We start from the raw sequence: 20,697 nt of genomic DNA on the forward strand, positions 1-20,697 counted from the left end.
GAGAACCCCCACGGTAGCACTCCGTAGTGCTTCCATGGGGATCTGTGCCTCTGTTCCGCATAAGACCTTCCTGGATTGCGGACCCATTCAAGTGATGCGGAGTGCACATGGCTGGCGCCCGTATATTGCGGACCCACTGTTTGCAGTCTGCAATATGGGCACGGCCGTGTGCATGAGCCCTTAGTGTTAGGGCTCATGCACAGAACTGTAACCTGTTTTGTGGTCCACAAATTGTGGATCCGCAAAACACTGATACCGGCTGTGTGCGCTCCACATTTTGCAGAACGGAACGTCCACCCTATAATAGAACTGTCCTATCCTTGTCCATATTACGGACAAGAATAGGACATGTTCTATTTTATTGCGGGCCGCGAAACAGACATTTAGATGTGGACAGCATATCTTTTGCGGCCCTTTAGAAGTGAATGGGACCGCATCCAACCCACAATAAATGCGGATTGGAGTCGGACTAAAACAAGTCGTGTGCATGAGGCCTTAAGAAAGTTTGTTTTTATTATAATTACAAGATTTTTATTTTTTAAGACTTGAATTTTACTGTAATAAACATAAACCTTCAACAGGAATGTTCATACAGCTGTTTACATAAGCTTCAGGTATTGAAAGTCATGTTTGTAATTAACTGTGATACTAAATGATATTCTTATTAAAAAATATATACAATACTTTGTTTAAAAAAAATGCTTAATTTCTAAGATCCGCCATACAATTTACTATTTATTTTTCAATTTTTTTCCTGAGCATTTTATGATTTTATATCTTTAGGGTTTGTAGATTTATCTGGTCATTGGATACAGGCTAGAAGTAGTATCTTAGTTCACCATGAGAGGGAGCCAAATTGCCATTAGACTTTAGCATTTATTTCTCAGTATCCGCATCCACGAGGAGCACAACAATAGAATTAGGAGAGTCCCATAAAAATAATTATATACTTGTATACCTGGGGCTTCTGTAGGGATAATTAAAGTTTTCCAGAATAAATAGTATTATGTCCGACAGTCCTCTAGTAGCCACCAAACGCAAGTGTTTAATAGAACCTTTGCCATTACCCCAGGCAAGCTCCTGTATGTATTAGATGGTGTTTCCTAAATTCTGACAGAGAAGAGGGAAAGGAGACACATCCAGTAGTGAAGTAACACTAGAACTCGGGGCCCTTGGTACACAGGGATTATTGTTTCTTTATATACATTATTTTAAGAAATATAAGAACATTGAAAAAAGATATAAACTCTCTTAAAGTTCTAATAAGTTTAATAACGTGATTTAAACAATAGGTCATTTTCTTGTAAATTTTTTATTTTGTGAATAATGCAAAAAGAATCAATAGTGTCAAAGTTAGTAATCACTTTGACTATCATTTAAATAACACAAAAAGGAATTTTTGCATCACATATCCATACAATTTCAAATGCATGAATCGTCAATTATTTCTAACAATGTAGTCGCTAAATGACATTGTATGAGATGAGTACTTTGAAAAGAAAAGAACAATAGGTAGGGTGGAAAGGGTTGGGTGAACAAGGAAAGGAAGGAAGGAGGGGGGGGGGCAATGCAATTAAACAGTAAAGGTATCAGTTAATTACGTCAGCATTAATCGTTTAAAGCAAACTACACATAAGCATACATTAACTATAGAGTCTTACTCAGGGTAATCGGTGCATAAACAGTACATATCTGTATCTAAATAGATTGTTTACATAGACTCGTTATTCTTCAACAGGTAGTTAATCCATGACTTCCAGATATTGTCATATCTATCAGTATTGTGTAAAACTGTCCACCTACGCCTTTCAAAGTTCTGAATTCTATGTATTTCTGTCGTCCACTCTGAAACAGTGGGTGGGTCTTCAAGTAACCATCTCCTAGGTATGACTGCCCTTGCCGCATTTAATAAAATGTTCATTAGAGCAGACTTGTAAGATATTTGAGATGTATCGTATATGTTGAACAGAATTAACTTCTCAGATAACTTAACTTTGGTATTCAACACATCATTCATAATTTTAGAAATCTCTTGCCAAAAAGTGGTTAGTCTTGGACATGAAAACCATATATGTGCATATGTGCCCGGCTCCAGATGGCATCTCCAGCATTGGTTACTAATGTTGTTATTAATTCTATTCATAACTATAGGGGTTTTGTACCACCTTGCATTTATCTTGAACTGAGTTTCTTTCATGGAGTATGAGCCAGCTGACTGATTAATATGTCTAAATAATTGAGCGATCTGGTTATCGTTTAGATGGTGTTGCAGTTCTTTGTTCCATTTTTCAATGTACGAAGGTAGGGTATCAGAGTCATTGACTATTCTATATAGTTTGGACAATACGTGACGGGGCGTATTCATGTTTTGAAAAATAGCGTTAATATTGTTTTTGTTTCCCTCTGTAATTGTAGATCTCCATTGTGTCACATTACTAGCCAGGATACTGTATTGTTTGGCTGATAGGTTTTGCAATCCAGGGCTGTTTGTGATCTCTGGAAATGTTTTTATATTGTCGTTGTTATATATATCTCTTAGTTTTAAATGTTTAGTCATTGAGCTGTCTTTCAACTCGGCTAGAATGTTAGTCCATGTGTGTGGAATGAGGCTACCCACAGGGATGTCAAGGTCGCCGCGCGGTATTAGGTCTAGTATTTTATTCATACTGTGCCATTTGTTCAGAGTCCAGTTTGTAATCATATTTTTAAGTTTCTTTTTCTTTTTGGTATAATTAGTTAGGTGTTCTCCATAATAAGGTAAATAGATTGGTGTCCGTACATTCGCCTTCTATTTCAACCCATTTTTTCTCAGGAGATATTTTCCTCCATTCAATAATTCTGGTTAATATGGATGCCTTATAATAGTTTTCTAGATCAGGTAGGCCGGTGCCGCCATTTTTCCCTGATCTGATCAAAGTCATATACTGTATCCTATTTTGCTTGTTTTGCCATATGAACTTTAATATATTTTGCTTAAGTTGTTTGAAAAAGGTTGAGGGGAGCTCTATCGGTAATGCTTGGAATAAATATAGGACTTTCGGGAGTATGACCATTTTTATCAAATTAATCCTACCAAACATCGAGAGCCAGAGCGGTTTCCACTCATTTAGTAGTTTATTGATTTCTTTGACTAATGGTATATAGTTAATATTAAATAAGTCTCTCATGTCCTTGCATATATTTATTCCAAGGTATTTAAAGGAGTGTTTTGCTACTTTAATTGAGGTAGTTCGTGTGACTTCCTCCCAAAGTGCTTTTCCAAGGGTAATATTTAAGAGTTCGGATTTATTAAGATTTATCTTAAAGTTAGATACCTCTTGGAATTTATCAAATTCAGCGATAAGAGATGGCAGAGACTTTTTTGGATTGGTGATGGTGAAGAGAGTGTCGTCAGCGAAGGCTGCAATTTTGTGTTCCTTGTGTTTGGTCTTAATACCTTCGATATTTGGGTTTCCTCTAATTCTAGTTAGGAATGGTTCCAAGCACAATACAAATAACAAGGGTGACAAAGGGCATCCCTGTCTTGTTCCGTTGTATATTTTAAATGGGCTAGAAAGTAGGCCGTTCACTCTAATACATGCTGAGGGGGTGGAGTACAATGCCATCACTTTTTCTATAAATGTTTTGGGGATACTTAATTTATTTAGAACAGTCATAAGGTATTGCCAGTCCAGTCTATCAAAAGCCTTTTCGGCATCAGAGGCTAATAAAACCAAGGGAATTTTTTTAATTTTAGCTAACTGAATGATATGTAGTACCTTAGTGGTATTGTCCTTAGCCTCCCGCCCAGGGACGAAACCTACCTGGTCATTGTCGATAAGTGTGGTCAATAGACCTTGAAGTCTGTTCGCTAGTACTTTAGCGTATATCTTTATGTCGTTATTTAACAGAGATATTGGTCTGTAATTACTACATTCTGTCTCATCTTTGCCCTCTTTAGGGATGACAGTAATATGGGCTAATAAGGATTCGCTCCTGAGCGGGCAGGCCTCGGAAACCCCATTAAAATAAGAAATCAAATGGGGCGCTAGGATATCTTGAAATTTTTTATAATAGATGGCGGAAAAGCCATCTGGGCCTGGACTTTTGCCGGTTTTAATGGAGTTGATAGCGAATTTAATTTCTTCAATTGTGAAAGGTGCCTCAAGCTTTAATTTAGTCTCTTCGTCTAAGTGTGGTGGATTATAATCATTAAGGTATTCCTCTATATTTTGACGTTCATCCTTTTGAGGATTAATGTCTTCTTTTAAATTGTAAAGTAGTCTATAATATTCCTTGAAGGAATCTGCAATCATGTTTGAATCAAAAGTTTCTTCTCCGTTTGGTCTCTTAATTTTGGCAATGTTGGTCTTAACTCTTTCTTTTCGAATTAAATTGGCTAATGGCTTCCCACATTTATTGTCATTTAAATAATGCCTAAATCTGGAAAGGAATAAAAATTTTTGGTTATCTTGGTCTAATAGTTCTTTAAGCTTTTTCCTTAATGTTGCCAATTTCATTTCTAAGTTGGTATCAATTTGGCTCTTATGTAGCAATTCTAGTTGTTTGATTTCCCTCATGATATTATCTAAGTCTTTGGTACGCTTTTTCTTTTCTCTAGATCCTAATTGAATTAAGTGTCCTCGTATAACCGCTTTGTGTGTCTCCCAGACCGTTGGGTTACAGCTATTCTCAAGCATATTTTCTTTGAAAAAATTATCTAGATGAGTATTAAGCATAGATATATTATCTTGTTTGGAGAGGAGACTCTCATTAAGTTTCCATGTACCTTTATTCTTTTCTGGGGGTGACGTCTGGAGCTCCACAAACAGAGGCGCGTGGTCTGAAATGGTAATTGGTTCATATACTGCTTTCTTAGCCATACTTAATTCCCTTTGACTGATGAATATGTAGTCTATCCTGGTGTATGTCTTATGGACTGTTGAGAAAAACGAAAAATCCCTGACCGTGGGGTGAAGGGCCCTCCAAACGTCAACCAACTGATAGTGTTGCAGGGTTTTTCTAATAATTTTTATCTTTTTTAGTGAGATAGTCGACTTACCCTTTGAGGAATCAATATTAGGTTCCAATGCGATATTGAGGTCTCCCCCCACAATCAAGGAACCCTCCATAAAGGGATCTAGTCTTGCAAATACAGATTTAATAAAGTTGACCTGTCTGTCATTGGGAGTGTATATGTTTACCAATGTGTACAATCTATTATTAATATATCCTTTCACGAATATGTATCGTCCCTCGGTGTCCACATGGGTGTCCTTGTGTTTGAACTGCAACTTTTTACTTATGACTATTGAGACACCCTTTCTCCTTCGTAAGGGTGTGCAGGCATTAAACCACTGGGTATAGTGCTTGTTTTTTGTGATCGGTGTAAATGTCTTTTTAAAGTGTGTCTCTTGCAGAAACAGTATGTCCGCATTTTCCTTTTGTAAGAGCCTCAGAATTTGGGTTCTTTTTGCTGGAATGTTTATGCCATTAGTGTTTAAGGTAGCGCATGTAAATCCTACCATCCTGTAGCGCTATGTGTATACTGACTGAGTAGATTAGGTGGTTAACTGGTACCGTTTAACAGGGGGGAATAACAACAGGTATAACCGGTAGAACACAAAAAAAAAGAACAAGTGTCTCAGTACACCTCAGAGAGTCTAGTACTGAGGTAGTATTAAGTTAATGTAGTGTCTGAGTTACTGGGGAACCAAAGGATTCCCCAGTACACCAGAGTTTATGGTGCCAGGAGGGCACCACTAGGTGGGGGGGGAGTGAGGAATTTGCTAAGTATGCAGTCTATAACTATAACCCTATAACTGGGTGTAGTTTGGTAGAAAACATACAGTGATAGAGAATAGATATGGTATAGGTCCGATTAGTTGGTAAGGGGAACGCGGCTAAGCAGCCTAGTTCCCCATCCCAATCCTATCATATGTTCGACCTAGGGTAGGCGTCATGAGCCTGACAAATCATTTATGACTAGCATCTTATATAAATATAAAAGAAAAAGGATATCGAGAGTGTTCAGCCTGGGGTGAAGTTTCTCCCAGATTTTCTTGGGATTCTGTATTGACTGACGTCTGGGGTGTCTCTTCGTCTTTGTCTTGGCGTTTCAAACTTATCCCATCTGTCAGTCACTGGAAATGTGGATATGTTATCTGTGCTTTCATCCGCCATCCAATCTGGTACGTCAATATTCCCAATATTCAGCTTTGGAATTATCGAATACAGTTCATCAGGGGTTCTGATTGTGAACGGGCGGCTATTGTGTGTGATGTGGATTCCAAAAGGGTACAGCCACCTATAGCGTATTCCGTTGTCTCTTAACGCTTTAGTGAACGGTTGGAGCAATCTTCTTTTTTCTAATGTTAGCTTGGAAACATCTTGGTAGATTGTTATCTCTTTGCCGTCGTATTCTATTTTCTTGGCAATTCTGGCTTTGCGTAGGATGTCTTCCTTAATGCGGAAGCTCAATATATAACAAAGAACGTCTCTAGGCGCGTCTTTAGGAGCGTTTCTTGGTTTGAATACCCTGTGTACTCTTTCAAGGCCAAGATCCTGGTTTTCCTCCTTGCCTAGTAGTTCACAAAAGACTGTCGTCAATGTCTCACTCAGTTCTTTGTCATCAACACTTTCAGCTAAACCTCTGATTCTGATATTGTTCCTCCTGGACCTGTTCTCCAGGTCATCTATGTGCATTTTTAGTTCATAGGTGCTCTTTTGCTGTATCTTGAGTTGATTCTCAATCTGAAGGGTCTGTTGAGTTGTTTTTTCTGAAGCTTCTTCCAACACGTCCACTCTGGAGTGTATTTGGTTCAGACTGGTTTTGATGTCAGCTATCTCAGATTTCACTGTAGCCGTTAGTTCCTGGAACATTTCTCTCATCGCTTTAGATGTTGGGAGTGACTTTATGTATTTTTTAATATTTGTGATCTCTTCTTGGTCTTGACATCTTGACTCGTCGTCGCTATCGGACCCAGATGATGGGGCCTGAGCAGCCCCTGCCTTATTTTTAGGTTTCATGGTGGTAGTGTTTCTTTCAGGAGAAGCAATTTTCTCTTTAGGCGTTCTGGATTCTGGAGCTTTAGTTGTAAGTTTATTAGATCTGTTTTTTTCTGTTTGGTTTTTGTCTTTTTTCATGCTCTGCTTTAAATGCGTTTATCAAGTGTCGCTTTAAAATTGTCACAACTACACGCTTTGAGACACTGAGAGACAACGGATAACGGAAGCGTCACTTCATGGGAGAAACTTCTTTTTACATGTTTATTGTATCCATATATTCTCTATCATGGCGAGCTCGCCTTGTATTTAGATGGTATTAACCTGCATTCATGTAGTAGAATATTCAGCCGCAATCTACCGGGCAGTTCTTGGGTTCTGTCTCACTTCCACCCGTCCTGTGACAACCTCCAGGTGTTTCAGTCAGTGGCCTGAAGCTTCCAGCACAATCTATTATATATTTATATACTCAAAATAAAGTAGTGATTACTCACAGTATATGCTCCATTTCTCAAGTATTACACAAAATTTTGGCTGGAGATGCGATTTTGTAGCAGATGCGATTATTAGCGACAAAAAAGTTCGCAACAAAAAATTCGCGGCCGATTTTGCGATTATTTTTGCGAATATTCGCAGGGCGAAAAATCGCTGCCGGACTTGTAAACCAGCTTTCTTTTGGGCGAATGTCTATCGGTGCTCCGGTAGTAACGGATGCAGGTCAGATGTTATCTTTATAGGCGGAGGGGACTGCGGGAGGTAGTGTTGGTATGTTTGTGTCCTTGGGTCTCCAAGACTTACCCCAACCACCGCGTGCACCAGGGAACCGCTGCTATTAGCTTCCGATCGGTCCGCAGGCAATTCTGATCCAATTTGGGTCTAGGTGATGATTGCAAGACGTGTCAGACTTTCCAGCAGGCTTAGATGTAGTGGAAGTCCTGGTCGTTTCTTTAGCTGGCTGGATCTGAGGCAGCTTCACCTGAAAATTTAGCTCCCGGCTTTTGATTGCACAGTAGGCCGCAAATATAAAAGTCCGTTTAGAGCCTTAATTTTGGTACCGGAGTGATCCGGACCGTGTGCTGAGCACAAAGAAGTGGTTTTCGTGGATTTACCACCAGAAATATCGCCGATGCAGAGCTTTAAAGATGTTATAGAGCAGAGCTCTGCAGCAGTGTGACTTGCTCCTTCAGTGGCTAGCTCGGCCCCCCCACAATAGGTCATTTTCTGATGACTCATTCCCTTTTAAATGAGCAATTATTTGGGGGGGGGGGGGGGGGCTGGGTGGTTTGAGTACCGGGGGGGGGGGGGGGGGAACTATTTTTTAGTTTTTCAGCATCTTGACAGGGTGTGACTAGCTATGATATATAGCAGGGATCAGCAACTGCCAACACTCCAGCTGTTCAGAAACTACAACTCCCAGAATGCTTCAGTCATTTCTATGGCAGATAGAAGAACAGCCAAGCATGTTTTCATGCTGGGAATTGTAGTTTCACAGCAGCTGGATTGCCAAAGGTTGCCGATCAATGATATATAGAATAAATCTGTAGAATCTCTCTTTCACATTGGCTAATAAGTCTCATCTTGGCATGAGGAGATGACTGTGTCAATGGTGTTTCCGATCTGTATATGCTATAAATTGTGAATTGGAGAGTACAGATAGGATCTTGAATTTTGTAAGCTCTCTTATATCTGTGAGTAGAGATCAGCGGGTGGAGATTAAAGTTGTAAGGTAGACAGTATTTGTGGCAAAAGGGGAGGTATCAGCTGGGCTCCAAAGTAAGTCTACGTTCACATGGGCAATATCTGTCGTGCAAACCGGGTAATACACATTCAAAATGCTGTCAACATTTTCCCATTGACTTCAATGTAGAATACACAATCCTGTGCACAGCTTTTACACATGCAGTGCTGTACGTCCAACAGGGGTAGACCACGCAACTGCTGGGGGGGCGGAGTGGATGGAAGGCCATGCCCCCTAATTACACTACTACAGCAATTGCTGCTGTAGTGCCGCCAGCTATACTCCCGTCTTGAGTCCCTATCTTCCCCTGTAGTTAGGGTCCCCCTTACATACTTTGTGCATGTTTCTGAAGTTGTCACTAACTTTTCACAGTTTTGCATAAATCAATAGTTCAAGCGACCACAAGAAACTTTGTAATATGTTTATCAGTGATGTCTAGTTCTCATGTTATCAGAGTTGAGCGGGGTTTAAGTGAATTACGTAATGGATTCCATTCTCACGGAACCCATCACGTAATTCAATGCCGTCATACTACAAGTATATGGCAAGCAGAATGGAACCCTCGGGGCTGGCCATGCACTTGTATTATGCGGCATGCGAGCATTGAATTACGTGATGAATTCTGTGAGAACAGAATTCATTATGTAATTCACTTAAACCCCGAACTCGAGCCTGACAAAAGGCAGGTTCGCTCAACTCTAGTTATCAGCGGTTCACAATACTGCTTGTTCCCATAGAGATTCATTGTTCCTGTGCAGCAGATCGTTGTTTAGACAGCGTGATCTGCTGCATAAGAACAATGATTTTTGTTGTTGGCAGAACGACAGTCAACCGGTGAAAGAGTGTTTGGAAACCAGTGTTTAGAGAGATGCTTATCCCCGATAATCTTCCTGATCATTGTCCGTGTAAAAGGACAGTTAGTCAGGTTTATTGGTTCTGAGGGAACTGAATTTTTGTGCCCTCAGCTTCATGTTCGTCCATTATTGGGAGACAGGTGAGCACACCTAATTTACATCATATTTTTTCCTGGATCACCATTACATGAAAAAGTTAATTTATGCTTATTCAGTAGTCATAAACTTTGTTCTCCCTCTTTAGTCTGTTGAGACTTTATTTTTATTTTTTTACATTTTGGCAAACAATAAGTGGATGGATCACAAACTGATAAATATTCAGCCATGCAAATGTGCACAAAGGCAAAAAACTAGTAATTGTTTGATACTTTTTCCTGAAAAAAGCAAGCGTTAAGTCTCATTCACACGTCAGTGTTTTTGGTCGGTGATTTCCATCAGTGATTTTGAGCCAAAATCAGGTGTGGCTCTCAACATAGAACAGTTGCAGATCTTTCTGTGGAGGGTCCACTCCTGGTTTTGGCTCACAATCACTGACGTGTGAATGAGGCTTTAGACTGGTTGGCCACCATTTTTCTGTATGCTGCTTCCATCTGGAACATGACCAAACCTGTTCATCAGTAGTCTCCATTAAATAACACAGTGCTTTGTATTAGAAACTGGTGCATGCCCAATGCTGTGCGCAGTGTTATTCAATGGAGGAACCTGGTGGATGGATCTGGTCACGTGCTCCTCCCCTAGTGGCCACGTTCTAGGCGGGAATTGCATACAGCCAGTTAGGAGACTACTAAACAAACGGGACTTCACGTATCTGGACATCTGAGCAGCTTCCCTTATGATGTTATATGTGCAAGTCACTTATAGTGCTGTTTACAGCACTTACGGGAAAAAATTGATAAGGTAAACAATCCCTTTAATTAAATATTTTTTGCTGCAATATTGTTTGTGTAGAAGCATAACTGATTAAAGGGCTTGTCACCCCCAAAAGTAATATTTTTTTTTTAAGCTAATTAAAATCCTTTATACTGCGATTTTTCAATATATAGGACTCTTACCCTTTTCTTTCGCTAGTTTCTTTAAAAACTGCACTTTTAAAATATGTAAATTACTTCTCTACCAGCAAGTAGGGCGTCTACTTGCTGGTAGCCGCCGCATCCTCCTTTAAAAAAAAAACGCCCCCTCCTACTGCTGATTGACAGGGCCAGCGAGTGCTCTCCTCCTCCGGCTGGCCCTGTCTGCAATTCAAATCCCGCGCCTGCACCCCTTTCGGCGCAGGCGCTCTTGAGAGGAGGACGCTCGCTTCCTCAGCACTTCCTCAGTGCGCTTGCGCCGATGACGTTTTCTCTTTCGGGTGACGTCATCGGCGCAGGCACACCGAGGAAGTGATGAGGAAGCGAGCGTCCTTCTCTCAGAGCGCCTGCGCCGAATGAGGTGCAGGCGCGGGATTTGAATTGCAGACAGGGCCAGCCGGAGGAGGAGAGCACTCGCTGGACTGTCAAACAGCAGGAGGAGGGGGCGGTTTTTTGAAAGGAGGATGCGGCGGCTACCAGCAAGTAGACGCCCTACTTGCTGGTAGAGAAGTAATTTACATATTATAAAAGTGCCGTTTTTAAATAAACTAGCCAACAGAAAAGGGTAAGAGCCCAATATATTGAAAAATCGCAGTATAAGGATTTTAATTAGCCTTAAAAAAAAAAGACTTTTGGGGGGTGACAGAAGCCCTTTAAGTGAATGTGTTGGATCATGGTTTAATGGAGCAAAAAAAAAAAAAAAAAAAAATGTGTTTCAAATTTACTTATTTATAGATTTTTAATTTCCAGTGACCAACTCTATGTAAAGTCGGTCATGTCATTTTTATGAGATATTATGATGCAGTTGAGTTGAACATGTTTAGGATCACTTTAATGAATCATTTCTGTCTTTATTGTCTTGTCTATAGAGACTGTATTCAGATGCCACTTATGGCTGCCTGTATTCTGCTCTCTCCATGCACATAAGACATGTATTCTGCTGATGTCAGGATCCCAGCTGCGTACGTTTCATTTCCCGACTGCTAGAACTGTAGTAGATGAGTGAAGTAAGCAGATCATTGATTTGTATTGCTTTACTGGCTTTATAAAATGACACCATAATTATCGTTGTGCATCTGCAATTTCAGCTACAAAGAGTGTGCGCTAACTGTCATAGAGCTGATGAGTAAGTGACTCTGTTTGACTCATAAAACTTCTGTAACAAGAGGGTGAGCAGGCGTGAAACATAAACGGCAGCTTGCGGATCCCAAAAATTTTCTCGCAGGGTCTGATAAAGCGAAGTCCTTCCCCTGATAAAACTCCTGGACAACAGTCGCAGACTGTCAAGCTGGATAGAAAAAGAAGTATCATTAAAACGTACATATCATAAGAGCTAACATACACTAAGGTCAGCTGCACACAGGACAGTGCCCTCAAAAACGGCATCAAAGGGGATCCTAAAAGCTAAAAAAAATCTAAAGGAAATACTGCCTCTATATATAAGGGTGCAGTCACACGACCGTATAAATGGATCCGCACCTATTCATTTCAATGGGGCCGCAAAAGATGCGGACAGCACACGGTGTGCTGTCCGCATAAGTTGTTCCGTTCTGTGGCCCCGCAAAAAAGATGGAGCATGTCCTATTCTTGTCCGCAACAGCGGACAAGCTTAGGCATTCTCTTTATAGCGCTGGCCATGTGCGGTCCGCAAATTGCGGAAAGCAAATGTCCGATGTCCGTGTTTTGCGGATCCGCAATTTGCGGACCGCAAAACATTTACGGTCGTGTGAATGCACCCTTAAATGAAGGCTGCGGCTACATCACAAAATTGGTTACTCAGAAAACGGCAACACTGCATCACGCTCATTGTTTTACTATGGGTTTGGCTTTCTGTGATGGTCACAAGGTCATCCACAACTTGTGTAGCCTTGCCTAGATTTATGCATTTCAACAAGACTGGCGGATCTAATGTGTATAGAGGCCTACCAACTGTCCCCTGGTGGCAGATGTTGTACATGGCCTGATTTATGTCTCCCGTCATTTGTGTTTCCACTTCTTGTTTTGGTTAAAATACATACATTAAATACTGCACTGTATGAACCTGCTTCTAGCTGCTCATAGACCTTCTCTGGGGATTTAATATTTTACTTGATTATTTCATTTTCTCTCTGTTCACGGTCTGTATTGTAACTTTCTGTTTCTATTTTACAGTACTATCTTGTTATATGTGGAAATTACATTCATTGGTGTCTGATAATAGACCTATGTACAGTGGCCCTACCCATAAAGTATTGTTAATGCAATTTGTAGCCTAATTTGGAATTGTATTCAGAGACTCCGAACATGGACTTACTTCTGTAGTATGTGTTTCACTTCATTAGGAATAGCTGCAGAATAAGGAAACGTGTTCTTTTTGACAAAGGACATGGCTGCTAAGTCCAGCAGACGTTGTGGCTGAATGTGGGTGGTTTCTCTCCAGAACAGAGGGTGCATCCGATTATTCCCCACACGAAGGTGTTTTAACTTCAGCTTCAGTGCTCCACAGGGTAAGGCAGGCAAGCTATTTCCTTCCACATTCAGGAACTCCAGTGCCCTAGAACCACACAGATTATTTCATTTGCACGTTCCACTATTTTAAATGAACCTCTACTTTTGTGGTGCTGCACAAGCTTAGATTGGGGCTCTCTGCCATACATTGTACCCTATAGATGTATAAAACACTTGAGCCTCATTTCTGTAAATTCCTGGCAAACACCTTTTAATAGTCCCAGCTAAATAGACAGACAGACATCTGGATCCGTTGCATTAACACAATGGCATAGTCCAGAACGATCTGAAAAAACAATGGTCCAGATTTACTAATCCTATACACGGCGTGTATCACAGGGGCTCAGGCTGGATGGTAATTTTGTCTATACCAACCGGCTTACTTTGAGACAGATTGCTTACGCCTAAATTGTAGCACAGTTTTGGCGCAAAATGGTGTATCTTAGATCCACCCCTTTTAATGTGAGGCTCCCCCCTTTCCTCTAAGCTTAGTCCCCTTTTCAAGCATGTCGGAAAAGTGTAGAAACCAAGGTGGGCCACGTTTTTTGGCGCCGATACAGTAGTAAATATGAGCCAATATCATAAATGTATACAGTATATTGAAGTTATAGTCCACTCACTCAAGGAAGACCACTGTCCAGGGAATAGTCCCCTTTTAGATGAGCGATAGAAATTCATACATGTTCTGGACGGTGAACACAAACATGTTTTTAAATGTACCATTTTTCCAATAGACCAATGAGTCTCGCTGGAAAAAAAGAACAAATACAGAACATGCAGCGATTTTCTTGGCGCAGACTGATGGTCCATGTAGAAAATTGTCCAAGTGAAGATCCCCATTCAGTTGAATAGGTCACTGTTAAGCTTGAGTGCTTAACTTGCTAAACTCAGCATCCAAACAAACATTGCCTGTGTAAAAAGCAGCCTTAACCCCTTAAGGACCAGGCCATTTTTAGCAAATCTGACGTGTGGTAATAACTTTAAAAAGCTTTTACGTATCCAGACCATTCTGAGATTGTTTTCTCGTCACATATTGTACTTCATGACAGTGGTAAAATCAAGTAAATTTTTTTTATATTTATTAGCAAATTTCAATTTCTCTACTTATTATAAAAGTAATAACTCCAAAAATAATTATTTACATTCCCCATATGTCTACTTCATGTTTGGATCATTTTGTGAATGCCATTTTATTTGTTGGGGACGTTAGAAGGCTTAGAAGTTTAGAAGCAAATCTTCAAATTTTTCTGAAAATTTCCAAAACCCACTTTTTAAGGACCAGTTCAGGTCTGAAGTCACTTTGTGAGGCTTACTTAATAGAAACCACCCAAAAACGACCCCATTTTAGAAACCACACCCCTCAAGGTTTTCAAAACTAATTTTACAAACTGCGTTAACCCTTTAGGTGTTCCACAAGAATTAATGGAATTTTTTGGGGCAGATTTGTCATTTTAATCAATTTTTTTTCCACTTACAAAGCAAGGGTGAACAGCCAAACAAAACAATATTTATTGCCCTCATTCTGTAGTTTACAGAAACACCCCATATGTGGTCATAAACTGCTGCATGGCCACACGGCAGGGCTTAGAAGGAAAGGAATGCCATATGGTTTTTGGAAGGCAGATTTCACTGGGATAATTATAATCTGCCATGCCACATTTGAAGACCCCCTGATGCACCCCTATAGTAGAAACTCCAAAAAAGTGACCCCATTTTAGAAATTACACCCCTCAAGGTATTCCAAAAACTGATTTTACAAACTTTGTCAACCCTTTAGGTGTTCCACAAGAATTATTGGAAAATGGAGCTGAAATTTCAGAATTTCACTTTTTGGGCAGATTTTCCATTTTAATCCACTTTTTCCAGTAACAAAGCAAGGGTTAACAGCCAAACAAAACTCAATTATTGCCCTCATTCATGACCGCGGCATACAGGGGGTAAATCTTTCGGCATCAATGTTTTCACCGATGCTGGCAGATACAGCAGGGACCTGGCTGTCAGTATAAGCCGGGCCCCTGCTGCTGATCGCGGCAGCAGGTGTGGGGCAGTGCGTTAACCCAAGGACGAGAATGCTCATCCTAGTGCCTGAAGTATCGGTCAGTTAGGACGAGCATTCGCGTCCAAGGTTCTTTTATATGTCAAAGGAAACCTGTCATCACTTTCTAAGCCTATTTATCCACTTTTCTATAAATACTTTTTAATACATTGATAATATTAAAATCAATTCTGAACAAACTATCAGTTCAGAGAAAAACCTAAAATAAATGTTCCCGTTGTATATGTAAATGCACCTTAGATGAGTCCTGTGTCCTCCATGCTTCAGTGATGAGTCCAGCGTTCTCTGACTCTTGGAGTGCAGCCATGCCCACAAACGAGTAAGACACACCCTCTACGATTGCTCATCTCCACCCCTTCTTTTCCAAGTCTCGCAGCTGCGCTGTATACATTATATGATCAGTAGTAGTGTTGAGCGCGAATATTCTAATCACAAATTTTTATTGCGAATATAGGCACTTCGAGAATTCATGAAGATATATAATATAGTGTTATATCTTCGTAATCGCGAATATTCTAGATTTTTTTTATAATTTTTTTATAATTTTTTTTATCAGTGAGTGAGGTGACGGGTTCTGCACATGTTTGGGATGTGAGTTCGGGAGGAGGGTAGGCTCTTTAGATTCTGTCACTCTTATCACGGGAGGTGGGGTTAGGAATGGGAAGTGATGAGGTAAGCATTTAATTTACATAACTTGAAAAAAGCAAAAGTGGACTGTAAAAGAAGTACTTGGAGGTGTATAAAAAAAATAAAAAATTTATGATTGGAGTGGGTAAGAACTATCTCAGTATGCTAATGATTCTTGACCGGTGACAGGTTCCCTTTAATATTGCAGCAAACTTTCAGACGCTAAAAATGTGCATTGCAGACGAGACATTGTCTTCTTGGGAAAGTATAGAGTTAGCACATCAAGTGGTTTCCACCCTGATGTAATCTGCTCCATCTCCTGTATGTTATTTTATTAATAAAAAGAACCAAATGGTTGGTGTCCAACTTCTATTTTTTAGAATCACATAGAAAAGTCTTCTTTGAGATGGCAGAGTGTTTTTTTTTTTTTTTTTTTTTTTGTTAATTTAATTTATTTTCTGCTGCTTCTCACATAAAGTATATCCAAAAATAATCAGGTACGATGTGTGTTGATCACGGACCACTAACAATACCAGCAATCTACATTCAGCTTCCAAACACTTTTTCCACATGCCTGATAATGTACGGTATTTCAGTAATGCGCAAGTAGTTTTTGAATCACACATACTACAATATCTATCCAATTTTATTATACTGCAACACCTATTGACATAACAGGATTTTCCAAAAACTGGCATTTGTGTTTTTTACTCCCTTCCCGAAGCCCAACTTTAAATTTTTTTTTTCATTCACATAGCCATATGGTTCACAAAGCCAGAGGGTTTGTTTGTTCTGGGACAAGATGTACTTTGTAATGGCGCCATTTAATATTGCAAAGTTTTCTGGGTTTTGATTTTACAGCAGTCCCTACACCTTCATTCTCTGGGTCTACAGAGGTGTTTTGGAATATGGCGATGCGTATGATTTTTATTTATTTTGTTTATTCCTAATATGGGGAAAGGGGCTGATTTTAAATTTAATTTTTTTTTTTTTTAAGTGGTTGTTTCACCTCCTCATTTTAGTCCTCAATCTATGGCTCCCTGGGGCACTTCCTGAGCTGTAATGGAGGCGATGTTCTTGCTGTGAATGATGGTGCAGGCAAGCGTTGCTGGGATCCCACCCCTTGCCTATACGTGTGGGCTCTCGAGGCTGCTAGTGTATTAGAATCACTAGCAACCTCAGTGGAGTGGACCTTGTACAGATCGTGACAACCAATAGTAAGTTACTTTTCTCTCTTCCAGCAACTGCCATAGATGTATAGAACAGCTTCAAGGCTGTGGCACAAGCTCTGAGAGGTGGCTGGGAACTAATTAGTGCTCACTCCAGTAATTTCTGGCCAGCAGAAAAGACTGCTTTTTCTCTTGTTGTTCGCAAGCTGCATTGCAGCGGTGTCTGTAATGCCTAGAGATGAGCAGTCTATAAAAAGAAAGAAAATGGAAGATAGATGGGACCAGAGCCATTGCTGCCATTGAAAGTACATTAATACGTTACTTGTATAAACATTACACACAATAAATATAACTTGATGAGGTAAGACCACCTCTGTCCCCCTAGGGGACTTAAACATGTGATCCTTGGATCAATTCTCCCATCCACTGCAATGAATTACCATTAGAGACCATTAGATTCCCTATGTTCCTATAGAGCCCTTCCACTAGCAGGCTCCGTCGGAAGAAAGCTGTGGCATGCCTCAGAGAAGGTCTGAGGCCGCCACAGCAACCAAACGACTCCATCGATTTCAGTTCAGGGGAGCCATTCGGCCCCGGGAGAACAGAGCTCCAGTGGTTTCACTGCTCAGATGCCATGGTCACAATTGACCATGGTATCTGTGGAGTTAATTGTCAGTAGTGGGCATTATCTCTGACTATGGACATTGCCTTTGGGTGTCTCTTGTGTAAACCAGGCTGAGCGGGTGCTTAGATTTAAAGACCGGACTTCCACCATACATATATGGTGGAGGTCTGGAAGGGGTTAAAGGGGTGTGCGGTGATGTCATGTTTATTAATTGCATGACTTAGTTGCAGCTCAGCTGTGCTTGGTAAAGAGGCCACATAGCATCATATATTGTTGTACAGTGCTTGGTATTGCAGCCCTGGCCCATTCATTTCAATGGGACTAAGCTGTAACTAAGGTTACTTTCAGGGCTCTCACAAGCTGTCCAAAACTGATCAGTTTTGCCCTAGTGCATTCTGAATGGAAATGGATACGCTCAGAATGCATCAGTTTGCTGGCTGGAACTGTATTGTTTTTACCCACAAATCCAGATTCTGGTCTGTTTAGGATCCCATGTCAGTCTGGGTAGAGTGTAGGCCACATGGTGAGCGCTGCCTTTGCTGTGGAGGGGGCACACTGTCCCATCTGTTGGTGTGATGATCTGAGGAGCCATCACATAAGAAGGTTGATCACCCCCTAGTAGTGATACAAAGGACCCTAACAGCTCCATGATATGTGCAGGGCATCCTGTGGTCACGTGTTGCCTCTCATGGCCTTCAACTGGCATTTTCCAGTAGGATAATGCTCTGCCACACACTGCAAGGGTTTCCCAGGAATGTCTCTTCCTTGACCTTTCCAATTGCCAAAATTATCGGCAATTGAGCATGTATGGGACTAGCTGGGACACCAGCTTCAGCAATCTACGACTGTGCAGGCTCTACAGGCCCAGTTACATGCAACATTTTGGGGAAAATGTACTGCAGGATACCGTACAGAATCTGTATACCTCCATGCCCAACAGTATCTCATCTTGTATCCAGGCTAGAGGCGATCCAACAGGGTAGCAGATCCTCCTTTCAATTATACAGTTTTCTTCATAAACATATCCTTTTGCTCTAATATTGTAATCACTTACATATATCATTACATTCACAAATAGAAAGTCTTATTCGATTCTGTCTTCTTGGAGCATAATTTTTTTCTCTCAATGAGTGTATTTCCCATTCTTACTGAATCGACTCCTGGCTATGGCTCAAAAAAACTACATCATTAGGCCTCATGCACACGGCCGTTGTTTTGGTCCGCATCCGAGCCGCCATGCGGACCTATTCACTTCAATTGGGCTGCAAAAGATGCGGACAGCACTCCGTGTGCTGTCCGCATCCGTAGCTCCGTTTCGTGGCCCCGCAAAAAAAATAACCTGTCCTATTCTTGTCCACGCTTTGAGGACAAGAATAGGCATTTATATTGAAGGCCATCCGTGTTTTGCGGATTCGTGATTTGCGGACCGCAAAACACACCACGGTCGTGTGCATGAGGCCTAAACCAAATCTGTGATTTTAAACCTGAATAAGGGATCGTGCACACCTGGCTTTTTCAGTGTTTTGCGGTCCATTTTTTGGAGATCCGTTGTTCCGTTTTTTGTTTCCGTTTTCTTTCCTTTTTTCCGTATGCCATATACATTATACAGTAATTACATTGGGCTGGGCATAACATTTTCAATAGATGGTTCAGCAAAAACAGATACGGATGCATTTCCGTATGTGTTCAGTTTTTTTTACGGACCCATTGACTTGAATAGAGCCAAGCACCGTGATTTGCGGACAAGAATAGGACATGTTCTATCTTTTCACAGTACAGAAATACTGAAACGGAATGCACATGGAGACACTTCAGTTTTTTTTTTTGCTGAACCATTGAAATGAATCAGTATATGTACCGCATACTGAACTTAAAAAACGGCCAGTATACTGAACGCAAAATACTGTCGTGTGCACGAGCCCTAAGGCAGCAATGCGGCCTGATAGTTGCTGGATTATGAGATATTGTGGATTACCAGTTGTTGATAAGCATAAATGAGTCCCTCATAACTGTTGAGACCCTTTAGAAAGTTAATAAAGGGGTAAAATATAAACTGCTATTATAATTTACAATCAGAAGAATTTTCGAATTGGTTACTTCTGCTCAGACACATTCTGCATTTGGTCTTGAGAGGCTTCACATTATATTGCAGTTCTACGCCGGAAACAAGCATCAGATAATTAGCAGTCTTTTTGTTAGGATTATTGGATGCCAGATTAAAGACATTTGGCTCTATTTGAGTATTGTCTAATATATACAGGTAGTTGCCTTGGAACAACCTAAACTCATCACTGTAATCTGCATAACCATAGTCACCTAATGTGGCCCCATATACTGCCTCTGTGACTGAATTTCTCCAGAAGGCCTCATGCACACGACCCTTGTTTTGGTTTTCTTTTCTCTGGGATTTTGTACAAATCCATGAGAAAAACAATTGTATACCTGTATGAAATTGAAGACACATGGAGTTACGGTTTGAGCCCATAATAGACAATGAGTGGTGTATTATGGATCCATACACTACCGATCTGTCCATTTGTTCATCCTTTCTCCCTGAAGTCATCTCTGCTTTCCACAGTTGGTTTGCAGGTGGAACGGGGGTGAGTATTGAGTCAGTGGCAGGTGTTCTGTACATGTATTACTGTACTTAATGGGGCCTGCCGGGGTGGCAGAGTCACTTTAATATAATACTTGCATCACTGATGATGTAGACGTTATGCACACTTGTTTCCTGTCTGCCTATTACCTTTTCATTACCCAGGCGCACACTGTTCTTTATCCACTCAATGACAGAACTATTTGCTTTGACACAATTTCCAAGCAGCCTGTTATCTGCACAGCTCAGCTAGATGTGGTAGAGAAAGGTGTTATGTCTGTAATGACTTGGGGTACTGCAGCAAAGATAACCTATCCCTTTAAGATGTGGTATATCAACATCAGATCGGTGGGGGTCTGACTCTTGGCACGCCCGCCGATCAGCAATTTGTCGCACTGGTGAGAGCACCGCGTCCTCTTTATAGATTACCTGTCGATACTGATGCAGGTCTCAACACCTTAAGGAGCTTTATATGTAGTTAAAGAGCACATTTC

The 20,697-nt window shown here is 40.7% G+C and overlaps 1 protein-coding gene across 5 annotated transcripts in view; it reads right to left on the minus strand.

The window, feature by feature from the left end:
* Positions 1 to 11,291: 11,291 nt before the first annotated feature.
* Positions 11,292 to 20,697, minus strand: part of LRRC63 (leucine rich repeat containing 63) — a 64,196-nt gene continuing 54,790 nt past the window's right edge. For all 5 annotated transcript variants that reach the window (XM_044287013.1, XM_044287014.1, XM_044287016.1 and 2 more), the window contains exons 11-12: positions 12,937 to 13,176; positions 11,292 to 11,931 (exon numbers count right to left, since the gene is read on the minus strand). In XM_044287013.1, coding sequence (XP_044142948.1) covers positions 11,748 to 11,931; positions 12,937 to 13,176 — 424 coding nt within the window. In that variant the 3' untranslated portion in view covers positions 11,292 to 11,747. The remainder of the gene's footprint in view (positions 11,932 to 12,936; positions 13,177 to 20,697) is intronic.

The sequence above is a fragment of the Bufo gargarizans genome, chromosome 3 (assembly GCF_014858855.1).
Source record: "Bufo gargarizans isolate SCDJY-AF-19 chromosome 3, ASM1485885v1, whole genome shotgun sequence".
Classification (NCBI taxonomy): Eukaryota; Metazoa; Chordata; class Amphibia; order Anura; family Bufonidae; genus Bufo; species Bufo gargarizans.